The 17,927-nt window shown below is 40.0% G+C and overlaps 2 protein-coding genes across 4 annotated transcripts; one reads left to right on the top strand and one right to left on the bottom strand.

Annotated features, from left to right (window-relative positions):
* Nucleotides 1-339: 339 nt before the first annotated feature.
* Nucleotides 340-7,894, bottom strand: LOC110964121 (transcription termination factor 2, mitochondrial-like). Of its 3 annotated transcripts, none has more exons than XM_022212738.2 (2): nucleotides 7,812-7,894; nucleotides 340-1,890 (listed from the first exon to the last, which is right to left on the bottom strand). In XM_022212738.2, exon 2 carries the CDS (start codon nucleotides 1,868-1,870, stop codon nucleotides 728-730), a length of 1,143 nt encoding a protein of 380 aa, XP_022068430.2. In that variant the 5' UTR covers nucleotides 1,871-1,890; nucleotides 7,812-7,894; the 3' UTR covers nucleotides 340-727. The 3 variants fall into 3 exon arrangements, with proteins under 3 accessions (XP_022068430.2, XP_022068429.2, XP_022068428.2); XM_022212737.2 differs by lacking the exon at nucleotides 7,812-7,894 and adding an exon at nucleotides 4,571-4,698; XM_022212736.2 differs by lacking the exon at nucleotides 7,812-7,894 and adding an exon at nucleotides 4,559-4,676.
* LOC110964120 (zinc finger protein 14-like) lies at nucleotides 6,979-17,436 on the top strand. Its single transcript, XM_022212735.2, has 8 exons — nucleotides 6,979-7,344; nucleotides 8,841-8,954; nucleotides 9,221-9,423; nucleotides 10,357-10,458; nucleotides 10,565-10,660; nucleotides 10,784-10,894; nucleotides 13,018-13,141; nucleotides 14,602-17,436. The coding sequence occupies exons 1-8, from the start codon at nucleotides 7,317-7,319 to the stop codon at nucleotides 17,205-17,207; spliced, it is 3,384 nt and encodes a 1,127-aa protein (XP_022068427.1). The 5' UTR covers nucleotides 6,979-7,316; the 3' UTR covers nucleotides 17,208-17,436.
* Nucleotides 17,437-17,927: the final 491 nt, after the last annotated feature.

Here is a 17,927-nt window from a genome sequence, read left to right on the forward strand (position 1 = left end):
ACACCCCTGATTTAGATGGATTAAATACATGGAAGAAAAATTTAGCTGTCTTTCAACTCATCAGTTTCTTTGTGTTCTGTTTTATCACATCTGGGAATAATTTCAGTAAATTTTAGAAACTATTTTAAGACAGGTCAGGTTTAAAAAAATCAAGGAAAAAACTAAATGTGTGCATCTGATTAATACAGATGAACTTTTAGCCAGCAACTTTGGAGAAAAAATCCAATTAAATTAGTTTCAGTTCATTCCAAAACCCACTTAAATGTCATGTAGACTTTAATTTTGATACTTGAAAAAGAAAATCAACTTCTTAACACTTGATGAAACTTCAAAACATCAAATTGTTGACTTGGTGTTTATTGCTCATCTGCCGTTTCCAGTTCAGTTACAGTAGTACAAGGTTGACAGGCTCTCATTTCCACACATTCCTTTACATCCTTACTCAGTTTCAATGTTACACCATATATTCCTTGGCATATTTTTCATATAAAACGCAATACTTCCCAAAAAAAAACCTGCTAAAAATGTGAACACATGGTGTCATATTTTCAGAGCATCTGAAGACCGTGATGAAGGCAGCGTCGGTTGGTTCTGCAATGATCTCAATGCAAGTCTTAGTGGAAGTTTGGCATTAGAAAGTACCTCACTTTTCCATGCATATTGCACAAAGGGTGAAGCGATGAAGTGCTTCTCAAAAACCACTACTTCAAACTGCAGCATGTAGAGTTTACTCCTCCGCAGATCTCAGAGGAGCCACGGGGTTGAACAGTGGTCGCTGCTGCCTGAGGTGCAGTTTGCCGTAACTCATCTCGAAGTCCTTCTTGGTTCCCACGATGACGTCCAGGCTGCCCGAGCGCACGTCGTATCCGTAGGAGGCCAGCTTCTGGATGCGATACAGCACGATCTGGGTGGTGAGCTCCAGCACGTTGGGAGATTCCTTCACCTGGTCCATGCTCACCCCGACGTCCATCAGGCCCTGGTACCGCCCCACCAGGGTGGGCAGGGAGTAGTACAAGACGGCCGGGCAGCGGATCACCACCTGCTTGAGTTCGTCCTCGGAGCAGGCCAGAGCCCCCTCGATGTAGGTGAGGGCCTGCTCCATGGCCTCGGGCTTCAGCTCCGCGATGGAAGCTCTGAGGCTGCAGACCAGACTGAGCAGCTCCTCCGTGGTGAAGCCTCGTTCCCTCAGGAAGCCCAGACTGTCCCTCCAGGCCTCAGCGGGTCGCAGCAGAATGTACGGGTTCTGACTGAGCAGCTTCTGCAGCCAGATCCGTAGGTTGCCCTCGTCTCCACCCAGGTCCAGGTAGGTCTCCCTCAGGGTGTGGATGACCTCCTTGTTGCTCTCCACAGGCCGGCTGAAGCTCTGCGGGGCGCTGGCCATCAGCTTACTGATGATCCTCTTGTTGAGGCGAAGGCTCTGGAGGTAGAGGATGTTGGCCCGCTGGTTGTCATGGTGAGTTAACGTGAAGAAGGAGGCTGGGAACTTCTCGATGATGCTCATCAGCTCACGCCTGTTGGGACACACGGACACCCACAGGTCTCTCTGGGCGACGGTGTCCTCCGGCCGACACAGGATGGCCTCAGGGTGGGTTTCCAGGATCCGGGCGATCACCGTGTCGTCTGCACCCATGTCCTTCAGCAGGCCCGCCGTTTCAGACACGTACGCCGAGTTCTCGGACAGAACCCAGCCCTTGAACTTGCGCACTTTTTTAATGTCCACCGACAGCTCGTACAGAGAGTCCACCGTGCGCTGGTTCTCCGGTCTTTTGTTGGGGGAGGTGAGAGTGGAGGCAGAGGCAGAGGGAGGCAGCAGCAGCAGCCTCACCTTCTGGCAGCAGGTGTAGAGGGAGGCGGAGGTGACACGAAGCATCGTGGACGACTGGGTTGGATCTGTGTGGAGAACAAAGAACGTCTATTAGAACGGTGAAGTAGCTTTAAGTGTAAGCAATTTGGTCTGACTGTCAAACACTCAGACCAAAGATTTTTAACAGGTGTACTTTTCTTCAGTATCACTGCATAATTGTTCCATACACAGGAACATCATCAGATTATAAGTTTAAATATCTGCTGAGTTTCTCACGTTTTCTTTTGCACTTAAATTATGTACCTGGATTTTTTGTGCCATCAAAATTTCAATAACTTAGCAAAAATCAAACTCTTCAGCAGTTTTTGAGGCACACATTAACCCTCCTGTTGTCCTCATTTACGGGCATCAAAAAATTGTTTACTTGTCTGAAAAAAATCCCAAAAATCAACAAAAAAATTACCCATTTTTCTGAAAATTTGCAAAACATTCAGGAAGAAAATTCCAATAATTCCTTAAAAGTTTGTTGTTGTTTTTTAATCTCCAAATTTGGCAAGAAACTTCTTGGAAATATTTTCAAAAAATAAGTAGAAATCTTCCAAGAAATCCTAAAAATATCTGAAGTGATTATATATATGTCAGTAAAACTTTTAATATTTTCTTTAAGAACATTCACAAAAGATTTTTTGTGAATGTTCTTAAAGAAAATATTCACAAAAAATCTTTTGTGAATGTTCTCAAGAAACATTTCTAACATTTTTTTCTACCAAAAAATGCTCAAAGATTTCCCAAAAATGTTGAAAATGTGGACATCAGAAGATTCACTGTGAATTGTTTTTTTTTCCACATTTTCAAACTTTAAAACGGATCATTTTGACCTGCAGGACGACACGAGGGTTAGTAAACATTTGACACTCTTATGAGTATTTATTGATATCGACTGTGAATGTAGAGTGACACTAAATAGATAATACTTGTCACTTGTATTAAATAATATGAAAATCGCAGAAACACATTAAAAAATACAGACTACTGCCATATTTATACTTTGAAAAGCAAAAAAACTAAATTAACAATGAATAGGGTGACATAGGAGCAACAATAGCCAATATAGCTGATAAACGAGGATTAGTAAACAGACAAACATGCATTATGTAAGAAACATTTATATTTTTTATTATGTAATGGTAAAAGCTTTTTAGAGGGTCACAGTATAGGAAAAATTCTACATCTGATTAACCTGATTTGCTTCCACATTGTGTCGTGATATAAGTCGGGTCAATATATAATTGTGGGACTTTTTGTATCATAACTGACATTTTTGTTGTTTTCAGGCCTAAAATCAACATGGCCGCCTACAACCAAACACCACATGGTATTTTTACAGAAAGATTCTTCTCAATATTATCTACAGTCATGGCCATAGGTTTGGACACAGCATGACTTACTATGTCTGTTTTGATGTCTATTACAGAACATAACTAATATTTTTTGACAGCACCAATTTAATTAGTCAACAAATCAACAAGGGATATAATATTATCAATAAATTCCAACAATTGGAACAACTTTGTTCCCAAAACATAATATTAGAAGAAAATAACAAAAAAATGCAGTACTTTCACAACCGAATTTGGTAAGAATAACAAAATGACACCAAACTCTTTTGATGTTTTTTTTAAAATATGAAACTTAATATAGTTCTCAGGAGTTGTGTACTGTATTGTAAGTGACAATTTTGTGGTATTTTCTAAGATTCACAAGCGTCATGGTACTTGTGTCCAAACTTATGGCCATGGCTGTACACAACTGAGTAAAATTGAAATTGAAAGTTATTTATGAAGATATAGTAAAATCTTGTGTGTCAAACTCAGTGTTTAACATACAGATGACTCTCTTTTACTTTTACTACTCTTTCACTTTAAATGACTGAACAGATGTTTTTTTTTTTTTTTAATTAGCATTATTGGCTCAAATAATAAGCCCTACTAACTGTTTTTATCGTGTTTGAGTTTACAGTTTAATCCTTCAGTCAAACTTTGTTGCCCAAATTGTACTTTTCCAATAAAATCTAGTGATTTAGATTATTCAGCTAATTGGTAATATAATCCATGGAATGATTGTTTAAAAATGTGTCATTTTTGCCAGTCTTTAGGTGTATAAAATCTATTTATGATGTACTACAACAGTGACTCCCATTGTTTCTGGCATGTCACTGCTACTTGCACAGGTTTAGAACTCTTTTTCAATGTCGTATCTCAGTGATGAACGAGGATCTTCTCAGTGAATTCATTAACTGTTTGAAAAAAAAAATAATTTACTAAAAAAATCACAATCACGGCTTCCTTAATCCGTAAAGGTAAAACTGTAATGTAAATGAAAGAATCATACTTCAGTCAAACTTTGACTCACTTCAGAGCCACAGAAAACACACACAACCCCCGAACAAACTGTGAAGACATGTAAATAAACATCTGTGTGCATGTATGTTGCATGTATGTGGATGAAGTGCAGAGTTTGCTGTAAACTGCATGAACATTCAGCAGGAACACCTTGTCCTGGCGGCTGTTCTTGTACATTGGATGTTGCATGTTATGTATGTATTGTACAGCGCAGACTGAGACACACTGAACCACGAACACAACGCAGATTAGTAGCGATGCTAATAGTAATGCTAGCAGTTAGAAAACGCACAAAGAATGAGAGTTTAGATAAAAAATGATGAGTAAAACAATAAAGCAGCTAATTTTTTACCAGTTTTCTGACCTTGCAGCGGACTCCGCTTGTCACACACCCACTGCTCTGCTTTCATAACAGAGGAGCTGTGAGGCGGAGCCGAGCAGGACGACACATGAGCGGCATGTGACGGCTGGAGGCACCGGGGAGGACCAGAGCCTTCCAGTCCCGCCTACCGCTACCATGTACGGCTGCGGCTGCCTGTCAAAGGCGGAATGAAGCGCTAAACGTTAAGCTAACACAAGCTACACAGCTAACGTTAGCCATGGTAGTGACAGTGACAACCAGCATGTATTAGCTTTTAGTCACAGAGCTAACATATATGCTAAACGCTAGGCCAACACAAGCTAATACCATCTAGCAGGTTAACAACTTGGAACTGAGTAAAGCAGCTATAATGTTCACATATCTGAAACAGACTTCAACTAAACAGCCTCAAAAAGGTATAAAGGTAACAAAATGAACAATTGTTGCAGTTATTATTTTTTATTTTATTATTTTTATATTTATTTGTTAATTTACTGTACTGAACTTCTTGGAGTCTAGAGCTAACGATAGGCCCAGTGTGTGACCCGCATGTATTACTATTCAGTCACAGAGCTAACTGCTAGCATGTACAAAAGTAAACTAAACAAAAATATGAAAGCACCATGTGTTATGTTTATTCTCCATATTACATATTTACGTTCAATCTCGTGTGTTTACATTAAACGCTAAGCTAACACAAGCTAATAAAAGTTAGCAGTTAAACAAGTGGGAACTAAGTAAAGGCGCTACAGTGTTAGCAAATCTGAAACGCACTTCAACTAAACATTCTCAAAAGGGTATAAAAGTAACAAGATTTATTATTATTATTATTATTATTATTATTATTATTATTTGTTAATTTACTGTAATGAACTTCTTGGGGTCCAAAGCTAACATTAGCCCCAGTTTAAAGGAACATTTGACCTAAGTTTTGGACTGACAGATAGTACTTGTCACTTGTATTAAGTAATATGAAAATCAGAGAAAAACATTTTTATAAAAATAATAATAATAAAGACTAATGCCAGATTTCTACTTTGAAAAGCAAAACACTAAATTAACAATGAATGGGGTGAGGTATGAGCAACAATAGCCAATATAGCAAATGTCAGGCAGCTGATATATGAGGATTAGTACAGAGACAAACACACATTATGTAAGAAACATTTATGTTTTTATCATCTGCAGTCTGACTGATGAAGAAATACACGGTCAAAAAAGTCTGGACAAGAATACTTTTAGGAGTTTCTTTTATTTCTGTTTCCACAAGAAAAAAAAGGGCCTACCTGTATTTATACCACCATAACGTGCAACACAGGGGCCTCAAAATAAACATTTATTCTGTGTTATCTATGTCGATGTGATTGAATTTATCACAAATTTGTCATAAATTTGAAGTATAGAAGCACAATATTAGCTATGAGCTGTGGAAAAGTCCAGTTTCAAGACTTCATTTCTTTTTGTTCATGCTGAGCTAATATGTGGTAAAGTGCATTTTATAAAAATACTCTTTTTTTTACTTTGTGTCAGTTCATTAACACACGAAAACCTCAGACGAGACAGTATTACTCCTTCAGAGAAAACCTGCAAGACTGTAACCATCAATTATTTTCAGAATTAATTTATCGTTCGGTGCATAGCAGGAAGAAAACCCCGTTTTAATTGCCAAACAGCTATTACCCAGTGTATAATTTCATCTCTTTAAATTTCCTTTCCAACAAATTTTTAAGCATTTTTTTCCATCAATTAATATGTAGAATAATCAGAAGAATAATGAAAACCCCTAACACTAAAACAATAGTTTAAAAAATGAAAATCATTCTGTTTTAGTTCTGACAATAATCAATGTTTCCACAGACATCAGGATAGTTTTACTCTCCTAGAGGAAAAAACATAATCTTTTTTTTGCCATACCATAACCACAAAATAACTAAATACATATTTATTCTCAATTCAAACAACCAACAGCCACTCTGCAATAAGTAGAACAATAAATTTTCAACAAATTGAAAGAATTAGATGAATTTGCCTAGTTTTCTATCAGCAATCTGATCAAATTTTAGCTAAAATAAAAGGGAAAGTTAAATTAGATCAGTTTTGGTTCAGACTTATTGTTATAATTGTTGTTGTTGTTGTTGTTGTTGTTGTTGTTATTAGCAAGATTGGTATACCTGGCATCCAAAATATAACGGTGGAGTACAAAATGTAATAAAATTGTGAATTTGGTCAAATAGTACAACATTTTTATCAGACAGTATAAATGCATTTATGTCTATTTTGTACTTGATTTGTGTAATGGTCACACTAATAAAGTAAACATTTTAACTTTTAAATCTTTTAGTGCCATGAAGTGAAAGGCTTGGGTTGATTTCCGTAAACGGCCTCCAGGTGGCGGTGATATCCAGCAGCGATCTGTCTCAACCCGGAATTAACTGGACGAAGAAGAACAGCCTGTTCCTGTACCAGACTGTCCCAAAGTATGTCAAATTATCACACGGAGTAATTCCTTGACTAAAGTTAACAGAGTGTGTATGTTAGCGGGTCGTATGAGCGGATATCGGGCGCAAGAAACCGTGACTCCTACATTAAACCAGCGCAACTTGTGTTAACATCTACGCCTGCGCACTCCGTGGAGAATATCGAGCCGCCCTTCCTCCGCGCCAACTTGCACCGCAGGGTCGGACAGACGTCGACTCACAACAGCCCTGAATTGATTTCCTGACCTAATTCTTCTGTTTTCCGGGACAACATGGAGAACCCGGATCGCATCGACCACGGTAAGTCGATAAAAACTCAAACATGTGTCTTTCAACTCGAGTTATGGGGTTTTCTTTCGGAGTGTGTGCGCCCGATTTTGAACATGGCGTACCCCGCTCTGAGATGGCGGTGGCTTTGTGCTACGCTAGCCTCTGTGTGCGCTAGTTAGCAGCTAGCACGGGCAGCTAACAAGCATTTCTCTTATTTAGAAATGTAGAAATCAACATAAGTGATAGGGGCAGCATAGATTAGCGCTAGTTAGCAACCGAAGGGAGCGGGGAGTGTAACGGCTGACAGATGCGGCCTTCGAGGACTTCAACTGAAACTGCAGCTAGCGGTGGTGGCTAAAAACAAAACTAAAATGACAACTAATGCTAATGTCTGGAAGCTCAACGAGCGTTAGAACAGACACGCAGCGACTCGCTTTCCTACTCAGTGTGTTTTATAAGAAAAGTAACGAAATGCCTAAGGAGTGTGTTGCTTTTACCATTCCAGCAACTTGGTTAGCCGAGAAAGTCACGACTCCCACAGCCATGTTTACTACTTTACTGGGGTGACGCTGGTAAATACGACACACTTGTCAAGTCCCTGAATGCATCACGTTTGCTTCAAGGTTGTGGGGAGAGTTCTGCATTATTTTAGCTGCTGTGTGACCTGGATTATAACCAATCCTCTTGTTTTTACTGGTTGAAATAGCTTTAAATAGCCAGTCAAGCTCATTTAAAGCAGTTTTCTACTTGGCAGAATAAACTGCAGTCCCTACATTGTGACAGAAATGTTATTGCATGAAAAGGACTTGATTTCATTTGTGAGTTATTGTCTTAAACTTTAAGATAAGGGTTGTCAAACATGCGGCCTGTGGGCCAAAACCGGCCCTCCAGAGGGTCCAGTCCAACTCTCAAGGTGTAAAAATTACAGAGAAGACAAAAAAATTACAAATGTTGAATAATTTCCAGACCATGACAAGTTGTTTTGATCATGAAGTAAAATACTAGATGGCTCATTGTTCTTTTGTCATTTTGTTTCTAATTTTTGTAATATTTTGTCTTGTTTTTCTCCGACTTCTGTCATTGGTCTCACGTTTTTGTTGTTTTGTTTCTTGTTGTTTGTGCTTCCTTTTTGTCTCGCTTGTGTTTTTTTTCTGTGTTTGTTGTTTTTTAAAGTGAAATACTACATCATTCAGTTCCAGATAGCTGTGACTGAATGTTTTGTTGCTTTGTAGACACTCTGTGATCTGGAAGTTGTAATGTGTAAATGATAAACTGAGGCATAAAGTGGTTGAAATTTAACTTATGTTTCTTAAGAATTTCAAGTTATCTTTCACAGACACACTTTTGCTGTGACCATATAGACATGCATGGTAGTGTATTTGCCCCATACAGCTTTTTAAATAGTTATTAAACCATCTGAAATTCACATTGGATGGCTAAAGCATTTCTTCAGTGACCGTTGTTGTCCTTTTATGAGCTGAAAAGGTAAAGTCAACCCGTAATCTAAATTAAATGATCTCTTAAAGGGAAAGAACTGCGAGATGAAGAGAAGACGGCCACCTTGGTCCTTAATGAGGAATGCAGTGAGAGAGCCGTCGCTAACTGGTTTGGAATCAGCAAAACAGCCGACCACTACAACAGTAAGAGAACACAACATGGCTCTACCAAGAACTGTAAAGAAGCAGTGGTGTAATATGTATTTCCAAAGTTGTGTGTGCAAAAAATCTGTTTCTCAGAATGTCATTTTACTTGCTATTTTAATAAACTGGTACGTGCATTTAATACTTTACACCAAAATAACAGTAAGATGTCAGCATCAGTGTGTAATTGTTTTAAAATGTTAACTATCTGAAGCAAAGTGGTGGCTGTATTTTTAGCTTGATTTTCTTGTAAAAATACCTTCCAGATCCTCCTCTGCTCCTGCAGTCTCTACGCCTCTTCATACCTCCCCTGCGCCTCGTGTCTGCAGCCATGTGGCATGTGGTGCAGAGGGGAAACGTGCAGGACTACGGCATGGTGGAGGAGTTCATCAGCACGGTCACAGAAATCGTGCCAGAACTGCTGAATGCAGATCAGAAGGCTCAGCTCCTCCTGGGACTGAGAGCTCGGGTAAGGCTGCGGCTACTCAGACATTTAAGGGTTTTTATTTTTTTAAAACACACTATTGAGGTTTAATGATAGCAGTTATCTTAATTTGCTCAGTAATGAGTAAAATCATACCATGTCACTCTAAAATTCACAGCATCTGGGCTGTCTGTTACAGTGGTCCCTCGTTTATCATTGGAGTTACGTTCCAGACCCTCCAGTGATGGATGGAAATCCGCGAATAGCGACCATATTTATTTTATTTTTTTTATATTTTACTATGCGCAGCGATGAGACATCGATGTGCACTGGACAAGGCGAGATCCTGAATGCTGCATTTTATTTCAATTAAATATTATTTTAATATGTTTTAATTGTTATTTTTTATCTATTTTTTACATTATTTAAACATTTTTTAGGATAGAAAATGCTTATTTTCCCGCAAATATAATTAAAATAAAGTAACGATCGCAGAGCCTGTCGCTATGACTGAACTGTTGTGCTGAAATGCACCATGGGAGTTCATGGTGTTGGGGGTTAAATGTCATTATTGTGGTTAATGTTAGTGTTCCAGTGTTATTAGTGTTTGTGTTTTATTGTGTTTTTGTGGTTTAGTCAGCCTAGTTAGTTTGGTGAAGTGTTATGTTGTCGTGAGTGTGAAGTGTGTTTGATGACTTCCTGCCACGTTTTCTTTAAAACTGCTCTATGTGTGTGTCAAAATAAAAGCATCTACCAGTTGCGGAGAGCCTAAAAGGTAGATATTTTTACTGCACCGTCGTTCTTCAACGCACCTCGATGCAGTAATAAATATATAAAAATACTTATATAGCGACAAATCTGCGGCATCAATAAAGGTTTAATCTTTCTATCTATAGCAAATTCAGTTTAAAAATCTTCAATACAGTGACACCACGATATGGCAAGAGAACACTGTATTTATCTTACCATTTGTTGCAGGTGGTTCTTGAATTGTGTCGAGCCGAGCACATTAGGGACACAGAAACCATTGAGATGCACTTGGATCGGATCAAGGCCCTCATATCCACTTGGGCGGCGCAGGTTAGTTTCCTAAAATGTGACACACAGCTCTGTAGCGTGATGATGTTTCTCATCAGATAACTTTTTCTTTCTGCATAAAGTACAGCCGTGCATGTTTTTGTTCCAGCCGTGTTTTGCAGAAGTCGAGTTTCCAGAATCAAACTTTGCAGACCAAGTCGAGTTGTTGTTGAAAGATCCTGAAGAGAAGGAGAAATTCTTCCAGGTTTTTGACTTTAGTTGTTCTGATAAACTATTGTAACTGTCTATCTATATAGAGCACATTATATGCAGTGGTTCTGTAATATTTGGTCACTGAACTATAAACTGTGATTATTGTTTTTCCCAGGATGTTTTCCCAACAGATTTCGGGCCTGAATATGACAGTGCTCTACAAGTGCTGATGCTTGATTTCTTGTCCAGACTGGAGAAGCTTCTTCCAGTACCAGACATTCAACAGGTACGAGAACAAGAGTGGAAAAGTCGCATTTTCAGTGTTAGTCAGCTTCTCTGTTTGCTGCAACAAAAACAGACAGTGAATTCCAAATTACACTTGACCCAGTTTGCACCAAAACATCACTCCTGCTTGGAGTTAGAACTCAGTCATGTCTGACACTACAGAGGATATTATGTCCAAGAAGCACCTTTAACCCTTTGATGTATAACATGGGTCAAAAGTGACTCGTACTCAATGGAATATGGATATCTTTTGACCCATGTTGTACATCAGAGGGTTAAATCTGCTTTGAAATCATAGGAAAAAGATGTTCTTTCTAGCTCCAGAACTTACCTAGAAATAGTCTAGTAGGGCTGGAGTCGACCAAAGAGAGTTTGACTGAAACTAAACTTGCAGTTAGATCCATAAATATTTGGACAGAGACAAAGTTCTTCTAATTTTGATTGTGTACAGTACCATGATGAATTTTAAATGAAACAATTCAGATGCAATTGAAATGCAGACTTTCAGCTTTAATCCAGTGGGTTGAACAAAAAGATTACATAAAAATGTGAGGAACTACAGCATTTTTTAAACAAAGAATCTTCTTCCAGGCTTTTTTAAAGATGTTTTTCATAGCAAAGTCCAATCTAGCCTTTATGGAAATGATTCTGCGATCATTCACCACTGTTGTCTTCCGTGGACGTCCAGGTCTTTTTGCTTTTCTTTCTTTCTTTCTTTCTTTCTTTCTTTCGATCTACCAAACTGTAGATTTTGCCACTCCTAATATTGTAGCATTTTCACAGATGGGTTTTCACAGCATAAGGACGGCTTGTTTCACCTGCATGGAGAGCTCCTTTGACCGCATGTTGTCTTCACAGCAAAATCTTCCAAATGCTGCTTGCAAATCAACTCCAGGCCTTTTATATGTTTGATAATAACATAACAAAGGAATTACCCAGACACACCCATGAAATGGCCTTTGAGTCAATTGTCCAATTACTTTTGGTCCTTTTTAAAATAGGATGGCTCATGTTACGGAGCTGCAACTCCTAAAACCTTCATCCGATCTGAAGGTGGATACCCTCAAATGAAAGCTGAGAGTCAGCACTTTATGTCCGTTATATAACTGTAATTGGAATATGCTTCATTAAACAGGCAAAAAACAAAACGTGTCAGTGTCCAAATATATATGGACCTACCTCACTCTTCAACCAACTGATTACTCACATTTTAAACTTGACCTCCTGTATTCATATGATCTATGAATACAGAACGATCTCAACTCAGGATAACAGTACAAGAACTACTGAGAAATAGAACACAGGCTCCTGTTGTTAGGTCATGTGGCATCAGGATGAGATCATCTTGGTTGTTTGCAGTCAATCAACAACTTATTTAACAAGGTGTCACTTAGTTTGGAGTGAGAATATTCAGTAAGCATTATTAAATGAATCGGACACAGCGGTCTCAAGTTTTGAAAATCCAGGGATTTCCCAGGTAATCTGTGCCTCATGATGCCCAAAAAATATGGATTAATCCTGAAAGAGTGTTGATATAAACCTTTCCTCATAAAAGCAACATGAAAAACTGTCAGACCAATAAGAATTTGATCAGATGAGAGCAAAACTGCTTGACTAGTCGACCTCAGAACTACAGTTATCCAGTGATAGTTGTCTGTGTCTCCGTGGCAACATTACAGACAGAGGATGGTAAAAGGGAATTAGGTGTCAGTTTGTCAAAATGTAAACAAATGTTGGTCCAAAAAAAGACTTTAATTGTAAAATCATGTCAAAAGCTGTCAAATCCATAATTATTACCTTCATTTACACTGCAATAACACAACATCCCATCAACACTGTAGGTCTCCTTTCTATTTATACCCACATGTTTGCTTTGTTTTGAAAATCTACAGATTATGGACACAAACAACTAAGTTTAAGTAAATAATATTTGGTCAGATAAATATGAAATATGCTGAAAATCACATCCAAATACCTGCCATTTAGTGATTTTTGTTTTAAAAGTATCTCAGAAAGGACAGGAAAAAGACCACAGTTATTCACAGAAGCCCTTTGATATGTGTCATCAGCTCAGTTTTTTATTTTCTTCTTTTAAATTTCTCTTCTCGTCTCTCCTCTCTATAGACTGCTTCCATGCTCGGTGCTGTCCCCGCTGCCCTAGAGGAGTGTGCACACTCAGTTCCTGACCCACAACACCTGAAAACTGTGCTCCTGTACCACACAACACTGGGACATTTTGACCTCTCTGGTGAGTCTCACTGGGCTGCTTGTACTGTTGTCTGTATTGTCACAACAGACCTGAACTGAAAAATAGGAGCTGATCAAATGTTGATCAGAACTGATACATCACAGATCGTTATAATCATCAGTGGAGGAAACAATTGCAATCACAAGCAGAACTTATTCAGTATGTAATTTAGAAATACAATTCTTAAAATCTAAAAAAACAGTCAGGAAGTTTGCATTTTAATATTTTTATGGTGTGTAAGTCTTTATTTAAGCCATTAAGAAAATTTTAGTTCCATAAACATTGTTCATCACATCTCTAAGAAGTCATTTGTGTCTGAAAAGGAGTTCCCATTAGCATATATTTGGCCTATAAAGGTCTTGGTGATAATCCAGATAACAGATCAAACCTCTGTGCTTTTGCAGGGCTTTGGGCTGAAGAACAAGTTTCTATAACAACAGCTAATGTTCACGCCAGTTTGTTGATAGCTGCTGCTACTGATGAAGTGGAATCTAAGTCCCAAATCATGGGGCAAATTCTAAGACTTGACCCTGTTCAAATGTTAAAGATCTTCCAAAAAAAATCACCAAGAGTAGTCAGCATTCAGAGGCAGCAGGATTTACTGTCGACAAAATCCAGGAGTGGTTCTTAGCGGTGATTAACCCCACAAGTAGAACCAGAGATACTGAGATGTGCTTCGTCTTTTTTTTTTTTTTTTTTTTAATTTTATTTTTATTTGGAACGAGTAAAATTACAAAGACATGTACATCTTAATACTTATTCAACACATTTCTTTCCTTTTTTTTTTTAAAGTAAGTTGTGTGGGAGAATTTTCCTCTAGTGTAAAATCGCCTGTAACAAAAATTTTACCTTTTTAATATCTTCTCTTTAAAAAGCTGGAGATCAATTCCCCTCACACATTGCCATTATACAAACAAAAATGAACAATTGGAACATAGAAGCAGAATGCAAAACAAAAAACAAATTGGAACTACGAACTTCAAAGGGGAGCCTACAGTATGGTATTTAAAAAAAGAAAAAAAATAGTAATACATAAATAAAGATATGTATAAAAGCACCTTTGGTCAAAACCACTCGGAGAAGTCATAAAAATTCTGGTCTCATTTGAGCAATGTAATTGATCCATTTATTGTGCTTCGTCTTTTATACTGTGAGAGTTGGTCGTTTTTCCACACCTCAAGGACGTATGTTTGGAGTGACAGTTTTGACACCATTATTCTAAATCTGTTGGTCAGATCATGATGTCAGGTTATCATATTTCACCCCTAGATCACTCCCCACAGAGGACATTAGGTTATCATTAGGTCATGTTTTACAGAGAACAAGGCCAGACATTTTCTGGTCTTCAGTCTTTTAACATTTGCCATAATTATATCATCTTTTACTTTTAGTGCATCACACTCAGAAAATATCACACTACACCTCCTATGACGCTAATGGGATTCCTTATTGCCCCGCAGATGAAACTCAGACCATTCCATCTTCCTTTGGGAACTGCATCCTCTCTTCGCTGTCGCTCCCTCAGCTGGAGAAGGTTGTGATCGATCCCGGCCAAATACAGCTGCAGCCTTCATCGGAGCAGATGCAAGGCTGCATGACCGTCCAGGTGGAGGGTGAGACTGTGACACTGCTGGACTACATACACATTGAACAGCCACCCGGTTTGGTGGAGGCTGACGATCACGAAGAGAGCGACGTGAACGAGGAGGAAACACTCGGAGACGCACAAGAGGACGCGGGTGACAACTTGAAGCCGGCAGCTTTTCAGCCACTAAAACAAAGCAAAAGGCTGCAGCTGAAGAGAAAAGCTTTAAAAGACAAGAAAGACTCAATGACAGCTAAGAAGCAAAGAAAAAAATACCCCAACAATAAGACGTGTCCTATCTGCAGTAAGACTTTCCTTCGAGCTGCAGCCATGAGGCGGCACCAGGAGATTCATGACGCAAATCGGGACCTCAAGTACAAGTGTGCCAGCTGTGACAAACGATTCAGGGACCATTACGACATGAACCGACACACGATGCGCGTTCACGAAAAGGGAGAAATGAGTGTGAGCCCGAAGGAGGAGGACTTGGGGGATGCTAGCTCTTCAGATATATTGGAAAACAAAAACTGTTCTCTGTGTGGGAAGTATTTTGCCCGCCCAGTCGACATGGAGCGACACATGAAGTCCCACTCAGAGGACCGCCCATACAAGTGTTCTTTCTGCGAGAAGAAATTCAAGAATCCCTATGTGTTGAAGAGACACCAGAAGGAGATTTGTAAGAGCAGAGAGCAGAAGAAGCCTAAGAGGAAAGAGACGCAGCGTTCAAATCCACTGCCGCCTACGGAGTCGTCGATGGAGGGTAAAGTCTGTCCCATCTGCAGCAGGATCCTTCCTTGCACCGCCGACATCGCCAAGCATTTACGGTCTCACTCAGAGGAGCGTCCTTTTATTTGCATCACCTGTGAGAAGGGCTTTAAGTACAAGGACACGTTAAAGAAGCACCAAATTATTCACGGACACGAGGGCATCAGGGAGGAACAGAGCAAGACGCTGGAACAGATTCTGGCTGAAGCTGAAACATGCGGTGATGCCGATGGCCTTGAAAAGCAAGAAAGTAATCCAGATGCACCCGCAGATGCGTCGGAGGAGTCCCCGTCTGTGCAAAAAGCCATCAAAAAAGCCCTCAAAGTGTGCCCTGTCTGTTCTCGGGCATTTGACAGCATCAAAACGCTGAACAGGCACATACAGTGTCACACAGATGATCGTCCATATCACTGTGTCCACTGCAAGAAGCGGTTCAAACACATGCACGGGCTGAAAAGGCACCAGATTTATGCTATTTGTCATAAGAAAACTGCCAGATTAACATGGAAAAGAGAGCCCAAACCGGAGCCCAGTCAGAGCGATGTGACCGGTTCTGACTCCCAACAGGGCCCACCGCTGAAGATACCGGTGTGGTGCTCCAACTGCGGCAAACACTTTGAGTATCTGTCGGCTCTGAAGGAGCACCAGGAGAACATCTGCAAAGTCGAAATGACGGAAATCATGAAATGCGACGACTGCGGGAAGGAATTCAAGAGCATGACGATGCTCAAAGTGCACCAGAGGATTCACGACCCGCTCTACTGCAAAGAGTGCGGAAAGATCCTCGCGAGCGAGCCTGCATTCGAGAGGCACAAGCTGATGCACAGGCCGATGCAGTGCACGATGTGTGACAAGACCTTTACCTTACTGAGACGCCTGAGGGAACACTACGAGAAGCAGCACGACTTCACCGGGCCGTATCCATGCACACAATGTGACAAAGCCTTCATCCAGCTGTCCTACCTCGCCATCCACCAGAGAATCCACAAAGGAGAGTTCCCTTACATCTGCAACATGTGCCCAGAGAAGTTCAGATCCTCCAACTGCCTGACGGTGCACCAGCGGAAACACACCGGGGAGAAGCCCTTCCTGTGCTGGCAGTGTGGGAAATGCTACCGCTCAGCCTCCGAGCTCACGGTCCACATGGGAACCCACTCGGAGGAGAGACCCTTTGCCTGCACACAGTGCGACATGGCTTACCGCACCAAGCTGCAGCTGACCAACCACGTAGAGCAAATCCACATTGGCGTCCGGTATCCCTGCAACAGCTGCGGGAAGCAGTTCATGAAGGAGACGTCGCTTAAAAGACATGAGCTCATCCACACGGGCGAGAGGCCGCATCAGTGCACGGTGTGTGGAAAGACCTTCCTGACTGCCAACGAGCTCCGGCTCCACAACCGGTACCACACCGGAGAACGGCCGTACAAGTGCGAAGTGTGTGGCAAAGCCTTCATCCAGTCGGGCTACCTGAAGTCACACATGCGCATCCACACAGGAGAGAAGCCATTTAAATGTGACATTTGTGACAAAGGCTTTAGGCTGTCGTATCACATGAAGAAACACAGGCGGACTCACGTCGGGAAGCCAAAGAGCTACAGCTGTGAGGAGTGCGGGTTAGTGTTCCTCCAGAAAAAGTCCCTCTGGGAACACTCACTCACTCACGATGTGAAGATTGAATCATCATTCAATGATGAAGTGGGGATAGAATTTCAGTAGAAGCCTCTGTTTTGTTTTCATGAATTCATTTTCCATTATATGATGTCCACGTTTCTCCAACACTTGATTTCTTTGTTTGATTTAGTTTCTAAGTTGGTGCTCTTCTTTGTCTCTGGTTGCATCGTTGTGTTGATGCACGTTCTGAGTTCTCAATAAGACATTTATGTTGACAGCCAATGAATCATTTCTGTTGATGTTGCTTTTTGAAATAAATCAACCTTGAATGTTATGATTGCTTCCTGTGAGTTTAAGTTAAAGTTCTTTGGTTTTCAAATCAATTTGTTCAGGGGCAGAATTAACCTTAACGAGGAAAATGCCAAACAGTCAACACATGACTTTTCTCTGCTTTCTCATTTTATGTCTGATCCTTTTTGTTTAAACTGTTCAGTGAGAAATGTTTTGATATATGTGATTGACATTCCTAAAGACAATTTTGTGTCTTTACTGCAACTAAAGATTGCATTCGGAGCCCGTTATGGTGGTGTGTGTGTGTATATGTATAGATATGTATGTATGTATATATACATACACATATATATATATATATGTGTGTGTTTATATATATGTATATAGGTGATTTTAAACCCTATGGATTTAGAATTTTCTGTAATATGGAACAAAGAATGGCATAAAATCTACAGCTGAAAGAAAAACAAGCAATTTGGGGATTTTTCTGTTTGTCTGCATGACTAAAGAAGCTACTGATGTATTTTCCATCGG

The sequence above is a fragment of the Acanthochromis polyacanthus genome, chromosome 1, assembly GCF_021347895.1.
Source record: "Acanthochromis polyacanthus isolate Apoly-LR-REF ecotype Palm Island chromosome 1, KAUST_Apoly_ChrSc, whole genome shotgun sequence".
NCBI lineage: Eukaryota > Metazoa > Chordata > Actinopteri > Pomacentridae > Acanthochromis > Acanthochromis polyacanthus.